The 26,371-nt window shown below is 37.1% G+C and overlaps 4 protein-coding genes across 5 annotated transcripts; all 4 read left to right on the top strand.

The window, feature by feature from the left end:
- Positions 1 to 4,683: 4,683 nt before the first annotated feature.
- On the top strand, positions 4,684 to 8,251 carry paox1 (polyamine oxidase (exo-N4-amino) 1). The gene is made up of 8 exons (XM_051901923.1): positions 4,684 to 4,870; positions 5,053 to 5,205; positions 5,758 to 6,184; positions 6,275 to 6,534; positions 6,707 to 6,956; positions 7,297 to 7,409; positions 7,506 to 7,663; positions 7,768 to 8,251. Exons 2-8 carry the CDS (start codon positions 5,055 to 5,057, stop codon positions 7,927 to 7,929), a joined length of 1,521 nt encoding a protein of 506 aa, XP_051757883.1. The 5' UTR covers positions 4,684 to 4,870; positions 5,053 to 5,054; the 3' UTR covers positions 7,930 to 8,251.
- A 136-nt stretch (positions 8,252 to 8,387) lies between these two features.
- On the top strand, positions 8,388 to 9,638 carry mrpl55 (mitochondrial ribosomal protein L55). The gene is made up of 3 exons (XM_051901928.1): positions 8,388 to 8,594; positions 8,955 to 9,156; positions 9,378 to 9,638. Exons 1-3 carry the CDS (start codon positions 8,545 to 8,547, stop codon positions 9,525 to 9,527), a joined length of 402 nt encoding a protein of 133 aa, XP_051757888.1. The 5' UTR covers positions 8,388 to 8,544; the 3' UTR covers positions 9,528 to 9,638.
- A 146-nt stretch (positions 9,639 to 9,784) lies between these two features.
- slc5a9 (solute carrier family 5 member 9) lies at positions 9,785 to 18,845 on the top strand. The gene is made up of 13 exons (XM_051901922.1): positions 9,785 to 10,118; positions 10,219 to 10,290; positions 10,640 to 10,744; positions 10,931 to 11,095; positions 11,417 to 11,522; positions 11,611 to 11,691; positions 11,784 to 11,989; positions 12,104 to 12,239; positions 12,430 to 12,537; positions 13,152 to 13,302; positions 13,677 to 13,845; positions 14,124 to 14,339; positions 18,455 to 18,845. Exons 1-13 carry the CDS (start codon positions 9,969 to 9,971, stop codon positions 18,788 to 18,790), a joined length of 2,001 nt encoding a protein of 666 aa, XP_051757882.1. The 5' UTR covers positions 9,785 to 9,968; the 3' UTR covers positions 18,791 to 18,845.
- Positions 18,846 to 19,768: 923 nt separating this feature from the next.
- On the top strand, positions 19,769 to 26,360 carry gclm (glutamate-cysteine ligase, modifier subunit). 2 transcript variants are annotated; one of them, XM_051901926.1, is made up of 7 exons: positions 19,774 to 20,247; positions 21,811 to 21,876; positions 22,455 to 22,539; positions 22,625 to 22,681; positions 24,636 to 24,838; positions 24,937 to 25,051; positions 25,171 to 26,360. In XM_051901926.1, exons 1-7 carry the CDS (start codon positions 20,125 to 20,127, stop codon positions 25,341 to 25,343), a joined length of 822 nt encoding a protein of 273 aa, XP_051757886.1. In that variant the 5' UTR covers positions 19,774 to 20,124; the 3' UTR covers positions 25,344 to 26,360. The 2 variants fall into 2 exon arrangements, with proteins under 2 accessions (XP_051757887.1, XP_051757886.1); XM_051901927.1 differs by lacking the exon at positions 22,625 to 22,681 and having other exon boundaries at positions 19,769 to 20,247.
- Positions 26,361 to 26,371: the final 11 nt, after the last annotated feature.

The raw sequence follows: 26,371 nt of genomic DNA, 5'->3' as shown, positions 1-26,371 counted from the left end.
TCTTTGTCTCACACACACATCAGCAGTGAAATGTTTATCTGAAGTATTAGAATCTCGTTATGTAAGATCCATGGGAAGAACAGAATCTGTTTATATAGTGGCTTAACAGATACTGATTGTTGTATATGCTGTGTGTGGATGGAGCTTAAGCAGCATTGGTTTATTTATTTATTTTATTTTTTTGGTGTTTTTGCCTTTTATTGTGATAGGACAGTATGTGGGTTAAGCAAAGTGGGAGAGAGAGAGTGGGGGACGGGATCAGGAAAAGTTCACAAGCTGGGACTTGAACTCAGGCTAAACAAAGCACAAGACTGCAATATGTCAGCTTGCTGCCTAGGCTATTACCGTGAACGGTTCATCCTCGGTTTGATAAATATTAGAACCTTATTATGCAAGATCCATGAGGGGAACAGAATCAGCTGTCAGAATCCAGTCCCCGACCAATATGATGAGATGTTGATGTAGTGACTGAAAAGATTCTGATTCTATTCTCTGTGTGAATGAAGTTTAACCAGCATCAGTTTGATAAACATTAGAACCTCATTGTGTAAGAAACATGGTGGGAACAGATCTGCCAGCAAACAACCTAGCTGTCAGAATCTGTTCCCCCACCCCCATTTGATGTAGTGGCTTAAAAGATGCTGATTCTATTCTGTGTGTGGATGAAACTTAACCAGCATCAGATTAAAGATTTATTTTTTGCTGTTTTTTATTTTTATTTTGATAGGACAGTATGTAGACAGGAAGAAAAGTGTGAAAGAGAGATGGGAAAGGATCAGGAAAAGTCCACAAGTCAGGACTTGAACTTGGGTTGCCCAAATCACAAGAGTACTCTATGTCAGTGTACTGCCCACTCGGCTATTAGTATGGACTAACCAGGTTCAGTTTGATAAATATTAGAACCTAATTTTGTAAGATCATGGGGGGAACAGAATCCAATGGCAAAAATCCAGCTGTTGGAATCCGTTCCCCCACCAATATGATGACAGATGTTGATGTTGTCAGGAGGGACAGAGGACCCAAAAGCGATGGCAGGAACAGAAACAGTTTATTAATAGTAACAATGAAACACAGGCAGTCTGCCGAGCACCGGCTTTCAGGGTGAACACAGCTGGAGAACTTAAATAGTCCACATCAAACTAAAATGAAGCAAAGGGTCCCAAGCTTGTCAGAGGGCACACGGCGAGGAGGTTGCACAATCCTGAGCCAGTAGACACAGCACCGCCGATGGCAGATGACAAGGCGACCTCAGGCAGCAGGAAGACTGGGCAGAGAATAGGTATGATGTGCATGACTAGATTGTACAAACAAGACTGGGACTAAGACTAAGACTAACAATACGGATAAACATATAAAGAAGTCTGGCAGGCATAAAGAGCTGAGTAAGGCTACGTCCACATGAAGCCAGAGCTTACCCAATCCGATCTTTTTTTTTTTCCTTGTCTCAAGAAATATCTGCATCCACACGAAACCACTGAAAGGACTCAAAACGATGTAGTATACATGCCAGACCAGTATGTGGCGCTGTAATTCTGCCACAGAGATACACTTAAAACAGCGAATAAGACTTGGAGCATGCGCATAAACCTTGCGCGCTGTACACAAACTATTGTAAAGTTTAGAAATAACGCTTTATTTTGGCTCAGTGGCTTCTGCAGCATGAACACAAGCATCTAGAGTCTGCTATTGTTGTTGTTGTTGCTGTTTTGTGCTGTTAGCGGCGTCTGACTAGGGTCGACACATGGGGTGATGACATCATCGTTTCACAAAATATATGGATAAGCTGTCTACACGAAAACGCAAAGATTTTCAGATTTATCCACTCTGGGACCCGGTTTCAAAAAATAGCGGTTTCACCTACCGAAAACACCGGATCTATGTGGACGAAACTCCTATCCGATACAAAATTTGTGCGTTTTCACAGAAACGCGCCTCCGTGTGGACGGGGCCTAACATGCTAGAAAATACACAATAATCTGGCAAAGAGCTGAGAGAACAGCAGAGTAAAGTAGCAGAGGAAATTAGAGTAGAGAAAGAACAGGTGTGGAGATGATCAGCGCGAGCGCTGATTGCAATAGCGAACAGCTGAGTCTAAGTAGCAGTAATGGCAGGAGAAAGAGAAACAGGGAGAATATCAAACCCGACTCATGACGGATGTAGTAACTTAAAAGATGCGGATTCTAATCTCTGTGCATGCGTGGAGTTTAACCAGCATCTGTTTGATAATATTAGAACCTCACTTTGTAAGAAACATGGTGGGAACAGAATCTGATAGCAAACAATCCAGCTGTCAGAATCCGTTCCGACCAGCATCTGATTAAAGATTTATTTTTTGCTGTTTGTTATTTTTTATTTTGATAGGACAGTATGTAGATATTAAATGATATTATGATATTAAATTCTTAGATGGCAAATATACAGCTGTCGAAATCCTTTCCCCTCCCCCATATGATGAGAGATGTTGATGCAGTGACTTAAAAGATGTTTATTCTATCCTGTGTGTGGATGGAGTTTAACCAGCATCAGTTTAAATGTTAATTTTTTGCTTTTTTGCCATTTATCATGATATTAAATATGTTGACAAGAAGCAAAATTGGTGAGAGAAGGCACCCAGAAAATTCCACGAGCCTGGACTTGAACCTAGGATTCTTTGTACGCAATTGCACCAGAGGTCAGCACACTGTCCACAAGGCCATCAAGAAGTGTGAGACTGAACCAGTTTGATAAATATTAGAACCTCATAGGTGGGGGTGGGGGGGGGAACAGAAGTCGACGGCAAAAATACAGCTGTCGAAATCCGTTCCCCCCACCAAAATGATGAGAGATGTTGATGCAGTGACTTAAAAGATACTGATTCTATCCTCTGTGTGGATTGACTTTAACCAGCATCAGTTTAAATGTTCACTTTAATCATAAAAACAACAAACAACAAAACAAAAGTAAAGCAGCAGCCTCTCACGGACAACTGCCGCATAAAAACATAATAAAACACAACATAAATAGTCCAGGCCTGGTCCTCTCTTATCCTTCACTGTCGTCACTCCTCCTTTTATCTTCCCGGTGCTCCTCCATGGGACTCGCTCTCCGTTCCCGCGGCTCTCAGCCCCGCCCTGCTTGCCACACACTTTTTAAAACAACAGAAATTTTCTGACAACAGAAATTGTCCAAGACTTTTTGTCACAATTTTGAACAATATATCTATTTTTAATACTTTGAAGGGTTAGTTCACCCAAAGAGCCGGCGTTCTGACGTGAACCTGGAAGTGCTGCAACGTAAATATATATATATATATATATATATATATGTATTTAAGAAAAATAAAGGACAGATTTTGTTAGAAGGTGTAATCCATCAATGCACATGCATACTATTATATTTAATGAACACTGTATTGGCTTTGGTTATTTTGGGGTGGGCCTGTCTGTCGACAAACAGATGATCCAGCGCATTGCCCATGGACTGTCCTGCCTTGACAAGTTACTTCATTATAAAGTGAAAACGGGACCATGGGAAAAAGTACGGATACCTTCTCAAACCAAACATCCTCTAAATCCCACAATATCCTTCAGTCATCATCTAATCATCTTGAGACATATGATCACGTTGATGTTTCCAAAACACTCATATTTATGTGACCAACAACAGATTTATGATTATTTCTTACAGATAAAAACACTTAAACAGCGTGTTGCATGTGTAAAGCATGAAAAGTATCTTTTCAGGGGCACATTTCTGTCACAATGATAAACATCTATCAAAATTGTCCGTACATGCAGTCACTGGCCGTCCAAACAAAGATAAACAATGAGAGTGGAGAGCAGTGTTACTCCCCCTGAGTGCAGCAGAAGATGTCTGTTGTTTGTTGGTGTAGTCTTTTCACTGCGCTTTGTAAAAAATGTCACCCCTCACCTGCCTCCCACTGGATCAGATCTGTTCGACCCTGCTTTGAGACAAAGCACAGATTATTGAAAACTAAGCTGCATACAATGACGCCAAAAGATGATAAATTACACCGATGATGAATTAATGCCACAATAAGGTCTTTGATTCATCAGAGCCTGGCTGAACAAAAGGTTGGCTCGTATTGTGACAAAAGTGAATTACTTGGTTCTCCACAGACTCTGGGTATTGAAAAGTGTCAGCTTTGCAAAGCAGCTGAAAGTGCAGATTATAGAAGCCACTGATTAAAAATGGGCATTTTGGCTGGCTTATAGTTTTGCATGGAGCGTTTCTGTGCTGCAATACATCTGTTTTAAACATTGGTTGAGCAGAGAAAGCCTAAGGGCAAGACATTTCATCATTAAAGAAAAGGAAGTGCACCTGTTCTTGTTGTATTCTTGGCTCATATAACAAAACTGTAAAGCCAACACTTTCAGATATATAATAAGATATATATGTAAGATAAGATACATATGTAAAGTCAACACTTTCAGTATAATAATTCACTGAGCAATAGTATTTTTACCCTATCATTAAAAACATTGAGTACATTATTTTTTTTTATAAAGTGACATATAGTGCATTTATAAGAGAGGCACTCCCTCTGGGGTAATCTGGTGTTCTATGTCTTGCTCAGTGGAACAGTGGACGCATGGATCAATCCATTTGTAGTCCATCCCAGGTGTTCAAAGTCAGACTCAATTCCCTAGGATTTTCTGCCCTCTATTGGACAATTGTGCATACAACAAAACAAAACAACAACAAAAAACCATGACGACGTGTTTCTTCTACTTTAGCTATTACAAAATAAACACCGCCTCTAAATCGACATGAAGTCATGGCAGTAAAACAGGAAGTGGAATTAAGCAATGCAGCTAAATACTGAAGGTGGATATTAGTAGGACATTAGAACATTTGGCGCCGTAACAAAGTAAGTAAAGACCTTTCGTTACTACTGTCTGACTTTAACTTAATATTTTCCGCTAAACCTACACATTAATTCAAACAGAGCTATAAAGGCTGGTTGTGATAGTAATGTTATGTACCTAATACATAATGCATCTTGATTGTAGTGAAGTTATGGTTAACGTAATATCTTCTTTAATATTATAGACATGGCAGGCAGAAATCCATCTATCGTGGTAGTTGGCGCTGGTGTGGCAGGACTCGCCGCAGCCAAGAAGCTGAAAGAATACGGATTTAATGACGTCACGGTGCTGGAAGCCTCCGAGAAGGTCGGAGGAAGAGTAGCTTCTGAAACTCTAGGTACGCATACATTACAATAATTATTTGAATACCAACACGAATTAAACACTTAGAAACGGATGAGGATTATAGTAAAAAGTTAATATATAGAAAATGTATAATATGTTATTCAATAATATAATAACAATGAAATAAATTAGTTATTATGTATTATTAATAACAATAATTATAATTGTTAATTATATTTTTATTCATAATAGTGTTGTTTTATCATTGTTTTATTTTATTAATGAATTAATAAAATAGGGTTGTGTGCTGAAGTAGAGGAAACTGTTTCAGGAAACAGGAAATCTGTGGACCCATGACTGTGGTTTCACTTCCAATAAATAGCCCGATGTTTTTTTCTTTTTTCTTTTTCTTTCCTGTCAACAGATTTTATCCCATGATTTTAAATCCGATATTTTTTCCTGCATATTTTAAATATCTGTCGCTTTTTTTTTTTTTGCCCTGAAACCTGGTTAATTTCTGACAGTGTAATACAGCCAAATATGCTGAATTCATATCTAACAGTATGTCACTCATGTCACTGTCTTTCTCTTTTTCATGTCAAAGGGAATACATGTGTTGATACTGGAGCACAATACATCCATGGGGCATCAGAAAAAAACCCAGTCTACTGTCTACTAAAAAAGTCAGGCCTTCTAAACCAGGTCCCTGAGATGGGCACTGAAGCATTTTACAGTAACAAGGGACACAAAGTGGATGCAGACTTCGCCAGACGTGCATATGAAGCTGGGGAGGACATCATTCAATACCGTGGCTTCAACACAGGAAGGAGTTTAGGTGAACACTATGCAGAAAAAACCCAAGGCGTGATTGACAGCTTGCAAGACAATGACAAGAAAACGAGAATGCAGAGTGTTTTTGCTTTGGTTGGCAAAGACATGCTGATTGACGTTGGAGCTTCAGACCTCCACAGGATCTCTCTTGACTCCTGGCAGTATTATATCAACATGGGTGACAGTCTCAATATTGCAGGGTATGATGGGTTGAGAAGACGATCTGCATTCATTTGCAATTATTGCTAAGGAAATGATTCATTTAGTGTTAATTGTTATATGTCTGTCAGTTTTATGTTTCAGCTTGTGGATCTGCTACTGGAGGGCTTCCCTAAGGAATGTTTGCTGCTAAAAAGAGAAGTTAGTAAGATCAAATGGGATGGAACCTTCTCTGTAGCCCCCTCTCCGACTCCCCCTCCTCATGGTGATCCTCTCCGTGCTCACACTGAAGCTGGCTCTGATGAAAAAGTCCGCCAGTACCCAGTTTGCGTTGTCTGTGAGAATGGAGAAGAGATTCTAGCCGATCATGTAATAGTGACCATTTCTCTGGGTATGTGTTGATAAGGATTGAGTATTGTGAGGATTATCATGCTGTCTTAAAGTGAGACTGGTACATTTATGTGTGACTGGTGAAGAGATAAATCCTGCCATTGCAAATTGAGAGCTCTCTCTCTCTCTCTCTCTCTCTCTCTCTCTCTCTCTCTGTGTGTGTGTGTTTGAAGGTTGTCTAAAAGCTCAAGCTTCCAGCCTCTTCATCCCCAGTCTCCCAACCGAGAAAATAGAGGTCATCGATAAGCTGTGCTTTGGCAATATTGCCAAGATCTTTCTGGAGTATGAAGAGGCATTCTGGGAGAATGAAGTTGGTTCTATCAGCCTCATTTATGAGGATGACACGCCTGTCTCAGTATCCACCAATAAAATGCAGTGGCTCAGGAACATGCAGAACTTTTCTGTCCTGAGACCTAAAGAAAGGTTAATGTTGTATTAAATGACACTGAAATTGTTAGTAATTGTTAGTAATTGTTCAGTAGTTGTTAATGTTAAATTCATTCATGTAGAAGTATAAACGCCAAATGAGAAATCTGGATATATGCTATTAGTAAAATGTCGAAAAATCAGTCAAATCCAGTGCTTCAAAAAATCTAAACATATAATAATAATAGTAATAATAATATTTATTATTATTATGACTGTTTATGGTTCAAAACACTTTAGTATCATTATTAGTGTACCTCAGGAAAAAAATATAATATGGCTCCTTTAACATTGTTACTTGCTAGCGTTTATTAATCTTTAATTTTCTCTTTTCTAGGTTTGGCAATATCTTAATTGGTTGGTGTCCAGGAGACATAGCTGACCTGATTGAAACCATGCCAGATGACGAACTCTCAACTGCTATCACTGATCATCTCAAAATGTTCTTTGGTAAAGAAATCCAAAAGTTTTTTAAAAAAGTTCTCAGAAAAAGTTTTTGTCATCATTTATTTTTGTCATCATCATAGTATTTTCTGTACTTTCAAGGACATTCAAACATTCCTCAGCCGAAGTCCATACTCTGCACTAAGTGGCGCAGCAACAAGTTTGTAAAGGGAACTTACGCTTTCCTACCTGTTGGTGTTGATGGGCAAGTTATGGACGTGTTGGCACAACCACTAATGGGCAGTCGGTGTCCTGATGAAGTATGGGATTTTTATTTATTGCCTACAATTATGTTGAATTTAAATTAGTAATGGATAATTATTTTAATTATTGAAATTGAAATGTTTCACTTCATATATTTCAGGATCTTCAGGTCTTGTTTGCAGGTGAGGCAACGATGAAGACTCTTTATGGCACAGTGCAAGGAGCTCTACTGTCAGGAGACAGAGAGGCTGACAGACTGGCAGCACATTATAAGAAGACAGCAGCTCCCACTTCCACTACCTCACTGGACAAACAAGATTAGAGAGTTAAAATGTATTATCTAAAATTTAGACAAGTATCCAGTAACATCATCACAATTATAATGTGATGATGATGATGATGATGGTTCGACTGATGATGTGATCTCAACAAGCCTGCCCCCATGAGGCTTCTCCATGTAAAATAAAACAACTTAGGAGCAAAACTGTTCGAGGAAAAAAATGACTGGAATTTAGATTTTTACTGATGTATACTATACCTCTTTATATTATATAGGCTACGTTTTAGAAACAAACCAAATGTTTTTTTGTTTTTTTTGACGAGTTGAATTTCATACAATATTTTTAATAAACTTTTGCATGCTACATTGTGGTTTAATTATTACTATTGTAAGCAGTTGACTTGCGTGAATCTATTTTATGCACATTAAGAGAAAAAAATAAAGCTTTCATTTCTAAATGTGAATAAAAATTCAAAGAGAACAGACAGCGGAACTATTGGAAGCTGCGGTACAAGTTTCCAGGCGGAGCATTTTATGCTGACACACATCCATGCCGTTTGTTGATGGTGACCTTCTTCATTTTGAAGAGTTGTGCTATTTTCTTCTTACATTTATGAATGTATTTACTAAATAGCCGTTTCCAGGGTTGCAAATATTATGATCATGGCTCTAAATGCAATTGGCCAGCCGTGCAAGAGTTTATTTGGGTGAGTAATGAACCGATTGCAGCTTGAGTTCGCTTGTCTTTTGACAGTGTGGTAGTTATTGCATTTTCGTATTTACGTTTTAAACGAAGCCAAGCCACTCATTTTACCCATTTGACATATATGTATTACCATTCAAAATGGATAAGACCTGTGCATGGAAGGATTTTAGTAACTTAACTATTTCCCCAATGACAAATAGCAACATAAATCCTCAATCTAACTTGGCTTCGAACTGAATGAGATCAAATGAGTTGCAAGCTGAAGCTGATTTTTCTATTGTACTGCAGCTATTTGAAGCGTAATCATTGATGCTGCTCAGAAATGTTTAGATGTTTAATGTCCTTTTATTGTTTTGCACAGCTGTCTTCAGGCTGTTGTCACTCACAGGTGTTTGCAAGCCACATCCACATTTCACACCACAGCCTTTCAGTCAGACTCCAACAGAACCTGCGTGGTCCGCTTTGGGAGGCAGAAGTATGAGAGGATGTATCCAGTTCTGTTGGTGAGACCTGATGGGTCCACCATTAACATCAGATATAAAGAGCCTAAAAGAATAATGAAGGTTAGTGGTTTGTATCCAAGACCTTTTCCTAAAAGTTCAAGCAAAAATTAAAATCCTGCCATTAAAATCATGTTGCTATGCTGCTATTTTTCTGTGGAACACAAAATAATTTTTTTTAAGAACTGTTTTGTTCATAAGGAAGTCAAGCTTTAAAAAAAAAAAGGTACCTGGGGTGTATGTTTTGAGTCAGTTATTATTGACCACTTTTACTCTTTTGCCAGATGCCTGTGGACATCACCACCCTCTCTGAGGAGGAGAGGAAAATCAGGATGCGGAAAAGAGAACCGAAGAGGGCAGCCAAACAGAAATTGGAGGATTTTGAGGATGATTTCAAAGTTGATGATTACAGTAAATTCTGGAAGAAGAAATGAATGGACTGATATAGTTGAATGTCACGTTAAGAGTATTTATGATGGCTCTCATGTACAAAATTACAGTTTTGTTTTATAAGTCACTCTGCAACTAAAAGATCTTGGAATGTTTGTAGTCCGTCTCTGTCTCTTTTTTATTTGGGGCTAAATTGCGGCAGTATTCTTATATATACTCTACTGGTCAGAAGTTTTAGAACACCTCAATTTTCCCAATTTTTATTGAATTTTATATATATATATATATAATGTGTGTGTGTGTGTCTTCCTTCCTAAAACAAACTGTTAACTTCTAATGTATATTAGTTTACAGCATCCTCACGTGGTGATGTGTATCTGTCATATAATGTGTAACTCATGCGTTCTCTGGAACAGGCTGATTAATTATTAATGAAATCAGCACCTGCTTCAAAGTTCACACTTTTGCCTTGGGCATTGTAGAAAATGCCAGCTTCACCTGAGCCTGTAACGGGCACCCAAGAGCCTGTAACGGGCACCCAAGAGCCTGAGGTGCCCGCGAAGTTTGCTTTGGAGGCTGCAGATATTGCTGTGGTTGTAGTCTACTTTGTGTTTGTGTTGGCAGTTGGAATATGGGTAAGTGAAAGTTTGCAGACTCTCTGGTAATATTTGCATTTATGTAGAGAATTTGGTATGTCTAACTTTTGATGCTGAGATAGAGATTTCTGATTTTTAGTCCTCAGTCAGAGCCAACCGTGGGACAGTGGGTGGATACTTTTTGGCAGGACGATCTATGACATGGTGGCCAGTGAGTTTCTGTGTCTTTGCGGTGTTTACTCTTAATAATGAATCTGGAATATTTATCTTGTGCATGTCTACAAGGAAGAACCTTGATTTTCAAAGCCCTGGCCTGGAATTAGAACCAGGAAAAGGGAAGTAATGAAATCACTGCTGTCTCCTAAAAGAATTTATTACTTAAACAATGGAGTGATTGTGTAAATTTTTACATTAAAAGAATCATGTATAACAGTTATACACAAACAAGTTCTATTTGACAGCTGAAGTAGTGTTTAGTGTGAAGAAATGTTTCTTTCAGCTTGATTTATCATAGTTTCCTTTAGTTTTGAGAGTGTTTTCTCAGTATTGTGTTTCAACAGATTGGTGCCTCTTTGATGTCCAGTAACGTAGGCAGTGGTCTGTTCATTGGATTAGCAGGGACAGGAGCAGCAGGGGGACTCGCAGTTGGGGGATTTGAGTGGAATGTACGGTAGACAAATTATTCCTTATTTTACAAGATTCTAGTGTTGCTAATTACTACTTGCTAATCTAATTACTGATTTCACTCGTGAGTTTATTGTTGTCTTAGGCTAAACAAATGTTTGACAGTTTTATTACATCACATGCTGAAACAAAACATCTTATCAGACATCAAGTGTGATGCTCTGTAGGCAGCGTGGGTCCTCATTGCCTTGGGCTGGATTTTTGTGCCCGTGTATATTACTGCTGGAGTGGTCACAATGCCAGAGTATCTGAGGAAGAGGTTCGGGGGTCAGCGCATCCGAATCTACATGAGTGTGCTGTCTCTCATCCTTTACATTTTCACCAAGATATCAGTAAGTCTAATATATATATATATATTATTGAAAATATTATGATCATGGCTTGAGTTTGCTCATCTTTTGATATAGTTATTGTATTTTCACTTTTTGTTTTTAATGTAATGCATTAAGTTTTAAACGAAGCAAAGACACTCATTTTACCTATTTAACAAAGTATTACCATTCAAAATTTATAAAACCTGTTCATGGAAGGATTTTAGTTTCTTAACTATTTCCCCATTGACAAATAACATAACAAAACCTCAATCTATCTAAATTTGCACTGATTGAGATCAAATGAGTCTTTTCATAATATTAACTGTAACTTTTTTTCAGACAGACATTTTTTCAGGGGCTTTATTCATCCAGGTGTCACTGGGATGGGACCTGTATGTCTCCACCGTTGTGCTGCTAGCCGTCACTGCACTCTATACTATAGCTGGTAATAAAAACAACTGATATTTTAGATAACAAATGTCTAAATGTGATTCTAGTTGAAATGCAGCAACTGGTGGCTTGTCTTAATGCAGGTGGGCTGACAGCAGTAATCTACACTGATGCTTTACAGACCGTCATCATGGTAATAGGAGCATTTGTCCTCATGTTCATAGGTATAGATCCCTTCTTTATGAAAATATACAATTACATGAATTATTCCTGGGTAACTACAGTGATAGCATTTCAAATGAATTTCCCTTGGCAGCATTTGACAAAGTTGGATGGTACGAGGGTTTGCTGGTTCAGTATGAGAGCGCTATACCTGCTATCAAGGTTCCCAACACCACTTGTCATCTTCCTCGGTCTGATGCCTTTCATATCTTCAGAGATCCAGTGACAGGAGACCTTCCTTGGCCAGGCCTGATCTTTGGACTCACAGTTCTGGCCACATGGGTGTGGTGCACAGACCAGGTGAAACAGAAGACTATCTGTTCACTATGACTTCACAATTTAGGTTACAAATAGGTCTCTTTAAGTTAAAAAAACATTTGACATTAAGTAATTGTATCTATTTAATGTTTGAAGGTGATTGTGCAAAGGTCTCTGTCTGCCAAAAACTTGTCCCATGCCAAAGGTGGTTCAGTGCTCGGTGGCTACCTCAAGATCTTCCCTATGTTCTTCGTTGTTATGCCAGGAATGATTAGCAGAGCCCTTTACCCAAGTACGCTCAGTCATTCTTGCATTTCCCCTAGATTAATGGCCTGGATTTTAAAAAAGTTACAAACATTTATTAAACCAATGAAATTTGGGGTTTATGATATTTTAATGGACTTTCCACACCATTCTTTTGGTTGAATGCGAAATCTCTGTTTTCATGGTAAATAGTGTGATTGGGTTTGTGTATTTTCTAGATGAAGTAGGATGTGTGGATCCTGATGAGTGTCAGAAGATCTGTGGGGCCAGTGTTGGCTGCTCTAACATTGCTTACCCAAAGTTAGTTGTGGAGCTCATGCCAGTGGGTATGACAACCTTTTACATTTAGTTGAAATTTTCCTTTCTGACACACACACACACACACACACACACACACACACACACACACACACATATATATGCCTGGTCTCAATATCTTGTTGCCTTTATGTGGGTTTTACATTAAAAAAAAAAAAAAAAAAAAAAAAAAGCATGTTGTGTCAATATTACTTTTATTTTTTATTGACATGGCAAATTGTAGTAAAAATGACAGTGCTCTAACAAGTTATTAGCTGAATACATTAACAAATAACAATTGATATTGAACATAATATAGATGTAATAAAGACCAAGTTCCAGTGAAATATCTTCACAATCCATTTATTTATTTTAGCCAGAATTTCTTAATTTTAGGCTTCTTTCCTACCCAGTTGTTTTATTTATAGATAAGATTTTCATGAGCAAAGTGGCACTTTGAAGATCAGAAATGGGAAAACATAGTTCACAGTACTTTTTATATTTGAAGATTTGAAGTCTGTAATGTACCCGCAAAAAATAAATGCATTAGTTAGCAAATATCTTGCAACATATCATCTTGTTGCTTTGATATTCCTGTTGTTCTTGCTAATCTATTCTTTCTTTCACTGTAATTGTGTTGTAGGTTTGAGAGGTCTGATGATCGCTGTAATGATGGCAGCGCTTATGTCCTCTCTCACCTCTATATTCAACAGTAGCAGCACTCTGTTCACCATGGACATTTGGCAACGAATCCGGCCCCGGGCCTCTGAGAGAGAGCTCATGGTAGTGGGCAGGTAGTTTCTGTTAAATGCTTTGTGGAAAAACTTTAGAACACTTTCATTTTGGACACATTTTTCAGAAAGTATCTAAAAGAAATTAATATTATCATTATAGCGATACAAACCAGTTTAACGAAAGTGGAACTGGTCCACCTACCATTTCCTCTGCAGTTTTCCACACCAGGTGGATAACCACATTGCAGTGGATAAAGGCACGGCGCATGTATAACAGTGCTCAAATCAATTAGATATAATTCATATGCAAAATGTCAGTGAAGGTAATGAAGCATGAGTATAAGGTCAAATCAAAACTGTTGTCCTTTCCCAAAATATACACTGAACAGCCTGAGTATCCTGACTTATTTGCTGCTGTTTATTTACATCTACAGGGTGTTCATTTTATTCCTAGTGGCCCTGAGCATTGTGTGGATTCCTATCATTCAAACAGCCAATAGTGGACAGCTGTTTGACTACATTCAGGCCATCACAAGCTACCTGGCACCTCCCATCACCACAGTGTTTATTATGGCCATCTTCTGGGGGCGAGTAAATGAACAGGTGAATTAATTAACTTTTATCTGATTTGTGCTCATGCAATAAAGACAATGCTGGACAGTGACGCCATTTTCTTCTAGAGCTGCTGTACAGCCAAAATTATGTTCCCTCTATCACTGTAAAGCTGCTTTGACACAATCTGCATTGTAAAAAGCGCTATATAAATGAAGGTGACTTGACTTGACTAAAGTGAAAGTTAAATTTCCTATAACATTTGATGCATTTCTTATAAGAAGATTGTAAAACATCCAAGTGAAGCTGTTTTCTTTTATGTTGCACAGGGTGCATTTTGGGGTCTGATGGTGGGACTTGTGGTTGGCACAGTGAGGATGGTAATGGAATTTGTCTATGGCACCCCATCATGCGGAGAGGAAGACCCGCGTCCCGCCCTGCTGAAAGATGTGCACTACCTGTATTTTGCTCTAATCCTGCTTGCACTGACAGCTCTGATCATCACAGCTGTCAGCCTCTGCACTGCGCCCATTCCAGAGCAACACGTAACTATCAACCGCAATTCAAAAACACATACACATTTAAATATTTATTTTTATTACACGACTCTCTGAAATGCTTGATTCTGATTGGTCAGTCACAACATTCTGTGGTCAGTTATTCCCTGATAATGACCGCTCATCCAGGTTTTTGAGATTACTGTCCTGAAAATATATGCTACCTATCAGTGTGCTTCTTTCATGTGTCTCATATAATATATATAACATTACATTACATTCAAATGCAGCTGGTGCCATCTTGCGCCCCAGTTATCAGCAGTGTTAGTTTAGTTTTATTAATATTTTGAATTAACTTTTATTTTTAGATTTTTAGTTTTCATGTTAACTTCATGTTAAATTTTTAATAATTTTGTTATGCATTTTTGTCATTTCATTATTATTATTTTTTAATACTGCTAATTAGGTTTCACTTATTTTTATCAGTTTTATTTTTAGTTAGTTTTAGCTGTTATTTATTCCCAGTTAATAATTTTAGTGCTTCAACTTAAACTTATTTCAGTTTATTGCCGAGGTAATATTTCTAATTTTCATTTAGTTTACGTTTTCAACTAATATTTATATTTTATTTTATTTCAGCTTATTTGAATTAATGGAAATGTTTTTAATAGAAACAATAATAACTCTGGTTATCATTACTATTAAAGGGTTAGTTCACCCAAAAATGAAAATAATATAATTTATTACTCACCCTCATGCCGTTCCACACCCGTAAGACCTTCGTTCATCTTCGGAACACAAATTAAGATATTTTTGATTAAATCCGATGGCTCAGTGAGGCCTGCATAGCCAGCAATGACATTTCCTCTCTCAAGATCCATAAAGCTACTAAAAACATATTTAAAACAGTTCAGTTCAGGCCTCACTTAGCCATCGGATTTAATCAAAATATCTTAATTTGTGTTCCAAAGATGAACAAAGGTCTTACGGGTGTAGAACGACATGACGGTGAGTAATTAATGACATTATTTTCATTTTTGGGTGAACTAACCCTTTAATATTAGGTCTACAATAATATTGTTGAAGTGTTTGTCTTGTTGCTAGAACAATTGTTTTAATTCAATTCATTTCAATTCACATTTATTTGTATAGCGCTTTTCACAATACATATCGTTTCAAAGCAGCTTTACAGAGAATGCATGTCAACATTACAATTTGGAGAATGCAGTTAGCTAATAATGTAATAATTTAGGCAATTAATTTACAATCACTGTTAGCAATTTAATTGAAGGTAGAAGCAAAGAGCTCCTGGAAAAATGAAATACATATTAACAATAATTAGGATATATAGAAATTTGCGAATGTGCGTGTTGATCCAGATGTTGCATCTTCTGAAGTCCTCGCAGGAGTTGGCGCTGTCTCTTCAAAAGTGTTGGTCATCTGAGGTCTTCTTAAGAGGCTGGATCCAAACTTTACCTCGGTTTTACCTCGGGCGTCCCGAGGTAAAATGGAAAAGCAAATGGAGAATAATTAGCATAGCTGCTGTTCATAACATTAAGCAAAGATAGTCATGTGCAATTTATCTGATATGAGATTCATTATGTGAATGCTTGGGTAAAGAGATGCGTCTTTAATCTAGATTTAAACTGGGTGAGCGAGTCTGAGCCCCGAACATTATCAGGAAGGCTATTCCAGAGTTTAGGAGCCAAATGTGAAAACGCTCTCCCACCTTTAGAGGACTTAGCTATCCTAGGTACAACCAGAAGTCCAGAGTTTTGTGATCTTAAAGAGCGTGAAGGATTGTAGGGCGATAGAAGATTGGTTAAGTACACAGGAGCTAAACCATTTAGAGCCTTGTAGGTCATTAGCAGTACTTTATAATCGATACGGAACTTAATAGGTAACCAGTGAAGAGATGATAAAATTGGTGTTATATGATCATATTTTCTTGACCTGGTAAGAACTCTAGCAGCTGCATTTTGTACTAATTGTAGCTTGTTTATTGAGGAAGCAGGGCAACCAGCTAGTAATGCATTACAGTAATCTAGTCTAGACGTCATGAAAGCATGAACTAACTTTTCTGCATCAGAAACAGATAACATATTCCGTATCTTAGCAATGTTTCTGAGGTGAAAGAAGGCTGTTTTTGTAACATATGAAATATGATTTTCAAAGGACAAGTTGCTGTCTAATAGAACATCCAGGTCTTTAACTGTCGAGGATGGAGTAACAGTACATCCTTCTAAATGCAGATTGTAGTCTGAGAGATTCTGTGTACAGGTTTTTGGCCCAATAAGTAATACTTCAGTCTTATCTGAATTTAATAGAAGAAAATTACTAGTCATCCAATGTTTTACTTCTTTAACACACTCTGTCAGATTGGATAATTTAGAGTTTTCATCTGGTTGTGTTGAAATATATAACTGAGTATCATCGGCATAACAGTGGAAACTAATTCCATGTCTTCTTATAATATTACCAAGTGGCAGCATGTATATTGAAAATCGCAGAAGGCCTAACACAGATCCTTGCGGCACTCCATAATTTACTATCGTTATCTTAGATTTTTCCCCGTTTAAATAAACAAAATTGTGACGGTCTGATAGATACGACCTAAACCACCGTAATGCCTGTCCCTGAATACCAGTGTAATTCTGTAGTCGATCTAGGAGTATTTTATGATCTATAGTGTCGAACGCAGCACTGAGATCAAGTAGCACTAGTATTGAGATACAGCCTTGGTCAGAAGCTAGAAGTAAGTCATTTGTAATTTTAACGAGCGCAGTTTCTGTGCTATGATGAGACCTGAATCCTGACTGAAATTTTTCATAGATAGCATTTTTTTGCAAGAAGGAGCACAATTGGACCGACACCACTTTTTCTAGTATTTTAGATATAAATGGAAGATTTGAAATGGGTCTGTAATTTGCCAATACATTAGGATCTAATTGTGGTTTCTTAATGAGGGGCTTAATAACTGCTAGCTTGAACGGTCTTGGAACATGACCTAGAGATAAAGACGAGTTAATAATATTGAGAAGAGGCTCTTCTGCTACAGGTAACAATTCTTTCAGTAGTTTAGTGGGTATTGGATCTAATAAACATGTTGTTGGTTTAGATGCAGTGATAAGTTTATTTAGCTCTTCCTGTCCTATAGTTGTAAAGCACTGAAACTGTTCTTGAGGGGTGATAATTGAGGCTGAATCATAAAACTCTGTCAAAGGTTGTACATTTACAATTGGAAATCTGATGCTTTCGATTTTTTCAGTAAAGAAATTCATAAAGTCATCGTTACTAAACTGTAATGAAATGTTTTGTTTTGGTGATGTCTGTTTATTTGTTAATCTAGCCACTGTACTAAACAAGAACCTTGGATTGTTATGGTTATTTTCTATGAGTTTGCGGAGATGCTTAGCCCTGGCTGCTTTTAGAGTCTTTCTATAACGGGACGAGCTGTCTTTCCACGCGATTCTGAAGACCTCTAAATGAGTTTGTCTCCATTTGCGTTCTAGATTACGAGTTTCTCTTTTGATAGCGTGAGTAATACTGTTGTACCATGGTACAGTATTTTTCTCTCTAACCTTTTTTAATCTTTTTTTAATATTTTATACACCTAATAGATTATAAAGAGGTAAGATTTTAAAAAAGGTTTGTGCTCCAATCAGTTTTGATGTACATTATCCCTTTCATATACATTTGTATAAAACACTTAAAAAAGGAGATAAAGAGCATGTACCCAGGCCATTACCTATCTAAAAGGGCATTTACATGAATTTATATTGGTTTAAAATTAAGCAAAATTACTTTAATTTAGTTTAACTAACAGACTAATCCTACCCCTAAGAATATTTTGCATTCTTAGTTTTAATTTAATCATTTATTAACCATTTTCTTCCCTATTAATGTCCACAAAAGGAGGTTCTGCTGGCCAAAATAGCCTAAATAATCTAGGTCTGCACTGACAAAGACTACCTTAAATTTGGAAATTAATTTATAAAGACAAGACGTTCTTTAATTTCTTTATTAGCATAAAAAGCAAAGAAAGCATGTCAATTTTTTTATTTATATATTTACATACACAAAGCATTACATCATTTATGATGATATTTTAGCTGTAACACACACTGAACATGAGCTAATATAACACTTATATTTCATTTCAGCTTGTTCGTTTGACCTGGTGGACAAGACACAGTAAGAAGGAGCGTGTAGAGCTGGAAGACCCCTGGGCTAGAGGCTCTGAACCAGCAGGCTCTGATCCCAGCACTACAGAGTCAGAGGGGTCAGATGAGGACACGCCTGCATGGTGGAAGCGTGCTGGAATGTGGCTGTGTGGTCTTTCCCATGTGGCTAAACAAGAGATGAATGAGGAGGAACGGCAGGCTCTGGAAAAGAAACTCACGAGTATTGAAGAAGACCACACTTGGAAGACTGTCTGCAATGTCAATGCCCTCATTTTACTCACTGTCAATGTCTTTCTTTGGGGGTACTTTGCTTGAATATATTTTTTTGTAAGAATCTCACCAATAAAACTCATGTAGATGTCTGCTCTCATTTTATATACCGCCAGTGTCTTTCTTCACTTTAATCATCGTTCAATCACTTTAATCTTCACTTTAAAGAGTATTTGACTCAGATTTTAAATAACTTTTAATTTTAAAAGTTTATTAAAAGCAGTTTGATGTCACATTTATAATTAGATATACATAAAAAACTAATAATTTGGGGGTTATAAGACACTTCATATTATCGATTTGACTGCACTGAATTGAGCTGGATGATAAAATTGTCTTCTGTAAAGCTGCTTTTTAGCTGATTCGACTTTTTGTAATTGATGAATTTTGCAACTTCAACACTTATTAAGCTGAATTGAATCAACACTAAACTGACTCAAACTGAACAACACTATTGTCTTCTGTAGAGCTGCTTATAGAATTTAACTTTGGTGAGCTTTACACTTATTGAACTGAACTGAATCAACATTGAGTGGAATAATGACACTATTGTCTGTATTGTCTTCTCATATTTGATGAAGTTTGCATTATTGATCGTTAGCTTCCTGTTTATTACTGTAAAGCTGCTTTGAAACAATCCATATTGTATTTATACAATACATGTTTCAAAGCGCTATTTAAATAAAGGTGACTTGACTTGAATAATTTCTGCTGTGTCATAATGACAAAATATAATGTAGTTAAGATGCCTCTAAATCAAGTTCTCAACCAGGGGGTGGGGCATCTAACTTATATACTTATTATCATTATTCAAAAAAAGTTATATTAAGATAATGCAAAGTAATAAAATGCTTAAAACTTATATATTTCAAATTTTAATTTGTCCCCTCAACAGTTGTTTTCATTGATGAACATGCAGGGTAGAAATGAAAAGAAACTTGAGTGAGGCACCATTTGGGATTCCTATGATTCACTTTTGGTTTCTGTAAATAAAGAAGTCTAAAAGCCAGCAGTTTTGTTATCATTACTGCAGAAGTGCCAGAGGAAATATCTCAGCCTACATGGGGTCATTTGAATATTGTGTTGGACAATGGGGGGCCTTTTAGTCAAAAAGGTTGAAAGTTGCTTTAAATGACTCTTCCAATCCACCTCCGGTTGATCCTCGCCAGGTTTTCCAGCGCAACTCATCCATATTCTCATTGTGGGCGTGAGTCTCTCTGCTCTAACCTCCTCTCTACTTGAATGAACTACAAGTGCAAAGTCATACTACACTGTTTAGTGTATGAGAGAGAGAAGGAAACAAGGTACCCGAGGGCATTTTACGGTTAATAGTTACGTAAAGACAACACTTATTTCCAGTCACCGATTTTCACGGAGTAATGGAGTCTCATGTTAACGCGAAACTGCTTTTTAATCACGCAACAACCCTGAAGCTACACACGGGAAATTTAGTAAACCGCAGTCGACTTAAGAAGAAATGTCCGTCTTCGCCAAGTGAGGAGGTAAGTGACATGGGTTTGCAGTGCTTGTAGTGCATCTTGGTCCACCTTGCTAGCACAGGCCTGACATATTTTGTAGAGTGATGTTGTTCGGTCAATGAGTTTAACCACGGTCACCCCGGGTCACCCCCATTATTTATGTTTATAAAGTCGTCGTTGGTGTTGGGAAGTCCGATTCTTTTTTTTGCGCATCGGCTCCTTCGGACGGTTCATTTCACCGAACCGGATCACAGATTCATTTAAGTCGTCAATATATCAATATATTCTAAATTATGGGTAATTTAGCTGTGTCATTTGTATTTTATGTACACTTGTTTTATAGTTGGATTCTGTCATGGTTAACCTAATTTTACTTTTCCTCCATATATTTTTATACCTGTTCGAAAAAACTGGTGATATGTTTCTTTATATATGGCTCCAACATGACACCCACTTACAGTCAGAAGCTTTGCAAATCGGTTCGCTAGGATTATTAAAAGAATCGACTCACAAGAACGAATCCTGGGGAAAAGATATGATCTGTGGAATACTTCCATTAATGACGTCACTGACTAGTTTGCCTCGTGCTGCTCATGACATGAAACTATGCAAAATGTGGCTTAAGCCACTGCTATGCATCTTACTGCTGTTGTATGTAAATTCAAATGATCATGTTTTTTGTTTTGGCATCTTTCAGTGTACTGTAAATGTTTGTTTGTGTGTGTGTGTGTGTGTGTGTGTATATATATATATATATATATATATATATATATACACACACACACACACACACACACACACACAAACAAACATTTACAGTACACTGAAAGATGCCATATATATATATATATATATATATATATATATTAGAGAAGGTGTACAGTATTATGTGACCTGACGAATGAAGGATGATGCAATGTCATGCTTATATAGATTTTCTTATATAGATTGCCTTATTATCTCAACAGTTGACAAATGAATGACTGTGCATTTTTATGTACTGGCCAAACCCTCTTTGAAATCCCATGATAAAAATTATTCTGTGTGGGCTTATTCTTCAAGCCCACACAGGTGGATTAGTAATGTTTAAACATGCATATGTGATTTTGTAAGATTTGTAAGAAATATGTTCATGATGTCTTGATGTCAGAGTTGATGAAAATACAACTTCCTTCTTATATAATTTTTTGACCAAATATATTGTTTTAATTATATATATATATATATATATATATATATATTATATTTTTGCATAAATGGATTCATCATTTATAAAAAAAAAATATTTAAAAATATTATCGTTTAAAATATGAAAAACCATCATGAAATATTACTTTGCTAATGATTAATATTATGCCGAAAGCCTGCAGGGCCAAAACTTGGTATGTGTTTGGAGAAACGCCCAATGATTTCAAACTCACTGAACATTAGAGCTAAGTAATGTAATAGTAAATGTCTTTTCTCAAATATTGAGAAATTATGTGGGATGGGAAGTTGCCAAGATGTTGTTTTTTTGTTTCATAATATTTGGTTTGTTGCCTGTCCTTAGTTAACATGTTTTTCAATGTTTTCTGACTCAATCCACAGCTTCAAGATTGCATCCAAGGCACACTAAGCGAGTGGTTTGCCGCAATGCCGTCATCACTTGACTCAGTAAGACCTTGCATGACACTAATTGTGAAAGTGAAAAATGAAAGCTTGAGAACTTGTAAACAAGCTGTTTTAAACTAAACATATGTCATCTTTGACATATTAAAGAGTTCAGCTGCATGAAGTAGTAGCCAAAATGATGTTAGACTCACTGAACATAAACAGTTGAGCACTCTGTGGATTGTGGGAAAGCAAAACGTCTGTCTCTTAGCACCGTGAAAGCATATATAGGCACTGGGATGAAAAGACAGTTGTTATGGTGATTGTTCATAGCATGGGGCCGGTGTTCCTCTGCTCTGGCTTATTCTGCCATTGTCAGCGAATCTGCCTCCCTCAGCTCAGTGAGTGGAGAGTAAAGGTCTTAGCACACAAAAGCTAAGGCTTATTGATGCATTCCTTTCATGCAGTCCATTAACAAGGTGTCTAATGTTTTCACATGCAACGTAAAGTGACTGGGGAGCTTCATAGACACAAGATTGCCAAAAAATTATGCAACTATAATGCATAATCCAGTAAGTGACTGGATACTTTCCATTGTAGCATGGTTGTGCAAATCAGTAACTGCAGTTTTTCCTCCTCAGGAGCTTCCTAGTGTTTTGGACTGCACCATTCCAGAAAACACAGAGGCCATCACCCCAGAGGAGAGAGAGGAGCTGAAGGTGTCTGGTGAGGATTACTGATCCTTAGTGTGTTTGGTATCGCTGTTGCAGTGCCTGTGCATGTTAGTAAATATGTTTACATGTCTTTACAGTCAAGCTTTTTCTCACTGAGTCGCACTGCTTGTCCATTAGAAGTGCAGTAGACATGGGTAAGTTCTGCTTAATATCATGAGCTATACACTTATTATTCATATGTTTGATGGGTAAAACTGATTAAAAAAATGGGTAAAAAAGGGTGTATTTCTTAGACTAATCTAACTTGCGTTTAAGACTATAAGGCCACATTTACATTACATAGTTCCAGTGACCCAATTCCATTTTTTTTCCTCCTTTGTGGCACATATCGGATATGACCCATGAACGTGTAAGCAGGAAAAAAGCACATGGATTCCGATATTCTCAAATCCATTTCAGCCCTCATTCATATGTGAAAATAAATCTGACATGAATCGGATACATGCATTTGCGTCTGCCATGCAAGAACCGCCCAAGAGGACGTTTGAGTGACATCTAACACAACCAATCACAGTTCGTTTTGAAAAAACGGATATAGTCAGCGAATCGGAATTGGGTATCAAGACTTGCAGTGTAAATGCAGAAGAAAAATGAAAGTATAAAAAAAAAAAAAAACATGAAAAACTGAATGAAAATTTAAAATGCCCCTATTATGCTTATGCTTTTAAAGATCAAAGTACACAACAAGTAAAGCTATTTCTTCCTAAGAGAAATAATCGATTCTGAACTGCCAAAATGAGTCGTCAGCAATTCCAGTCTCACTTCCTGTTACATACCTACGTAATAATAATGTAACAAATTTGCATAATGCCAGCCTATGCTCTTCATTGGCTGCCCACGAACAACATCTACTTTGACACGCCCTCAAACACAGTATTTGTAACTGAGGCCCGGAAGAGTTTGGTTCATGTTGTCGACATGTTGAGAAGACGCTGTTTTCAGTACTGAGAATCCACAGTGAATGCACTTTCAAAGGGTGAGGACTCGCGCTGCAATTGATACAGAAATACCAGCGCCGTTGTTACTGTTCATATCACTGTGTATCAAGAGCTGAGGAAGCCTCTGGATCTGAAATTCAGATATGGTACTAGCTGTTTTATTTCTGACATGCGCTGTAAGCGGTAGACCAATCTCAACACACTGGGACATCTGACAAATCAGAGCAGAGTAGGCTCTAGGAAAGTCGAGTCTTCAAACGCGCGCTTTTCAGACTCTGAGAAATGAGGTGATGTGCAATGTATATTATGAGAAAATTAAAGTGTTTTTTGATCTGGGATGTATGTAAACCTATTGTAGGAGACCTCCAAGACAAAATTAGGAACCTTTAAAATAGCTTAATAGGGGCACTTGAAGAGAAAATTAGTAGTCTCCAAACAAATACTTAGAGGGGGTCATATTATTTTTTTCTTTCCCTGAGGTCCACTTATAATCATGGTAAATTATTAATTTATTTATTTTAATTAGTTTTATGACTCCTGTCTGACCCTTAATTATGATTATAAATTATTTAATAATTAATATAATTTAAGTTTAAGTTTGACTAATTCTTTTTTTAAAATAATAATTCTTTCACCTAATAAATTCCCCACTTAGAATGTGAAATCAGCAACATCCTCATGACTAATTTGAGAAGTTAGCAATAAATGGATCAATAATGCCAGTCTTATTTTAACAAGTGGCATCTACATCTACTACCGCTTTTTGAAAGAAGTCTCTCTCATATTTACCAAGGCTGCATTAATTTGATCAAAAATACAGTAATATTACATTTTTAAGGCATTTAATATATTTTAAAATGTAAATGAATTTTCAGCATCATTACTCCAGTCTTCAGTGTCACATGACCCTTTAGAAATATGCTGATTTGCTGCTTAAGAAAACAGTTGTGCTGCTATTTTTTGTGGAAACCGTGATACGTTTTTTTTTCTTCAGCTTTTTAAAAAAAATTACTGTCACTTTTGATTAATTTAATGCATCTATGCTGAATAAAAGTATTCTTTTATTTTAAAAAATGACTGCCCAAACTTTTAAACAGCAGTGTAAGCAATTTCAGATAATTTGACAATAATCCCCCTCTGTGTTGTTCAGCTTGTCTTTCGTTAGGTGTATCTCAGCTGGACTCTGTGATCATTGCTCCGCCTCCTCTCCCTGAGGGCGAGGCGCAGACGCTGACCCACCTACAGCCGCTGTGGGAAGAGCTGGAGAGTCTCGTGCAAAGCCAGAAAATTGCTGCCATTGGCACATCAGACTTGGACAAAGCTCTCCTAGAGCAGCTCTATAACTGGGCTCAGGTCAGCTATGTGTGCATTTTTTTTAATATAAATAATTTACAATGGATTCAAAAAGTGATTTTTATTTTTTTATTTTTTTACTCTTTCATGCTATGAAGATAAAGCCAAGCAGTAATCAGGTGAATCTGGCCTCGTGCTGTGTGATGCCTCCAGACCTCACTGCATTTGCTAAAGAGTTCGACATACAGTTGCTAACACACAATGACCCCAAAGGTGTGTGAGTCACTGAGCCAATGACTGCGTGCATGAACTAGCTCTGCCATGTAATTATGAATTAGCATGAGCAACAGCGCAGGAAATCTAATGTTGCCAATCTTTCTTTTTGTGTCTAGAGCTTATCAGTGCCGCAGGCTTCCAGGAAGCAGTACAGGGGAGCAGTAAGGACCTGCAGGTGGCCGACTGGAGGCTGGAGTGGGTCTTACGGTACTCCATCATCGTCAAGAGCAGAGGCATCATAAAAGCAAAGGGCTACATTGTTCATGCTAAAAAGGGCAGTGACCATTAACATGTCCTGTTTGAACAGGTTTTTTTGGTTTCCTGAAATTTATTCCACTTAATTTAGGGAGCTACTAAATCATTGATGCATATTTTACAGGGTTTATCTCAACACACTAAAGAGAATTTGAATTTTCAAAGGAACAAAAACTCACTCAACCAACTTGAATGATTTTTCCTCATGATTAGGAATATTTCGACAGCTATCAGTTCTTGTAGATAAATGCAAAGTGCCTCTTTTTCCTGACTTGGCCTGGTTGAATTCTCAATATTTATCCAAAGGGTAAAAATTAAATATAAAATAATGGGTGATACGGCAGATTAAGGTGTTTCAAATGCCAAAAGGTTGTTTTTGTTAATTAGGCCTATACATTTAAGTACATGGGCAGAGGGACAGATTTACAGTCCTTGTTTTCAAAAAGATTTATATCAGAAATACACCTGTATTTTTCTGTTTTATTTAAAAATGTTTACCACAAGAGTGGGCCACATAGTTTTAGGTTTTTTACTTTAATTTTTAATGTCAAATTTTAAGTCTTGCTGGCATTTTAAGTTTGTATAATTTATTTTGACTGATGCTTTGCTTGGAATGTTCAATAGATGTTGCCCTGTTGTCAATGGATGATTCTGTCTCTTTTGTCTTCTCTTATTCTCATCCCTTTGTAAACGAAGTGCTTTGCTTATCTGAGATAAAAGAAATGTTCCAATATGTAACTGTATGGAATGCTGTTAACATGCATGGCATGAACGGCATTAATTCATTGTATATAAACACTGGAAAATTCCACACTTGAAAGAAAATAATGATTAGTTCCAGTCTCTAACGGATAGTCAGAATATATATTTTTACTTGTGTTATTTATTCTTTGTAATGACAATTCCTGTTGGATCCAATCGTATAGAGAGTTGTTTTCATGTACTATACATGTAATTACTATTTTCAAATCCCATATTTGTGTGTTAAACATTGAATTTGGTTTATAAACTTCGGAATTGAAAATAAACATGGACCAGCTTCGGGTTTTCATTTAGATCTTT

The sequence above is a fragment of the Ctenopharyngodon idella genome, chromosome 8, assembly GCF_019924925.1.
Source record: "Ctenopharyngodon idella isolate HZGC_01 chromosome 8, HZGC01, whole genome shotgun sequence".
Lineage (NCBI taxonomy): Eukaryota > Metazoa > Chordata > Actinopteri > Cypriniformes > Xenocyprididae > Ctenopharyngodon > Ctenopharyngodon idella.
Note: the sequence above shows the minus strand (reverse complement) of the source record. Positions and strands in the feature narration are given on the sequence as shown.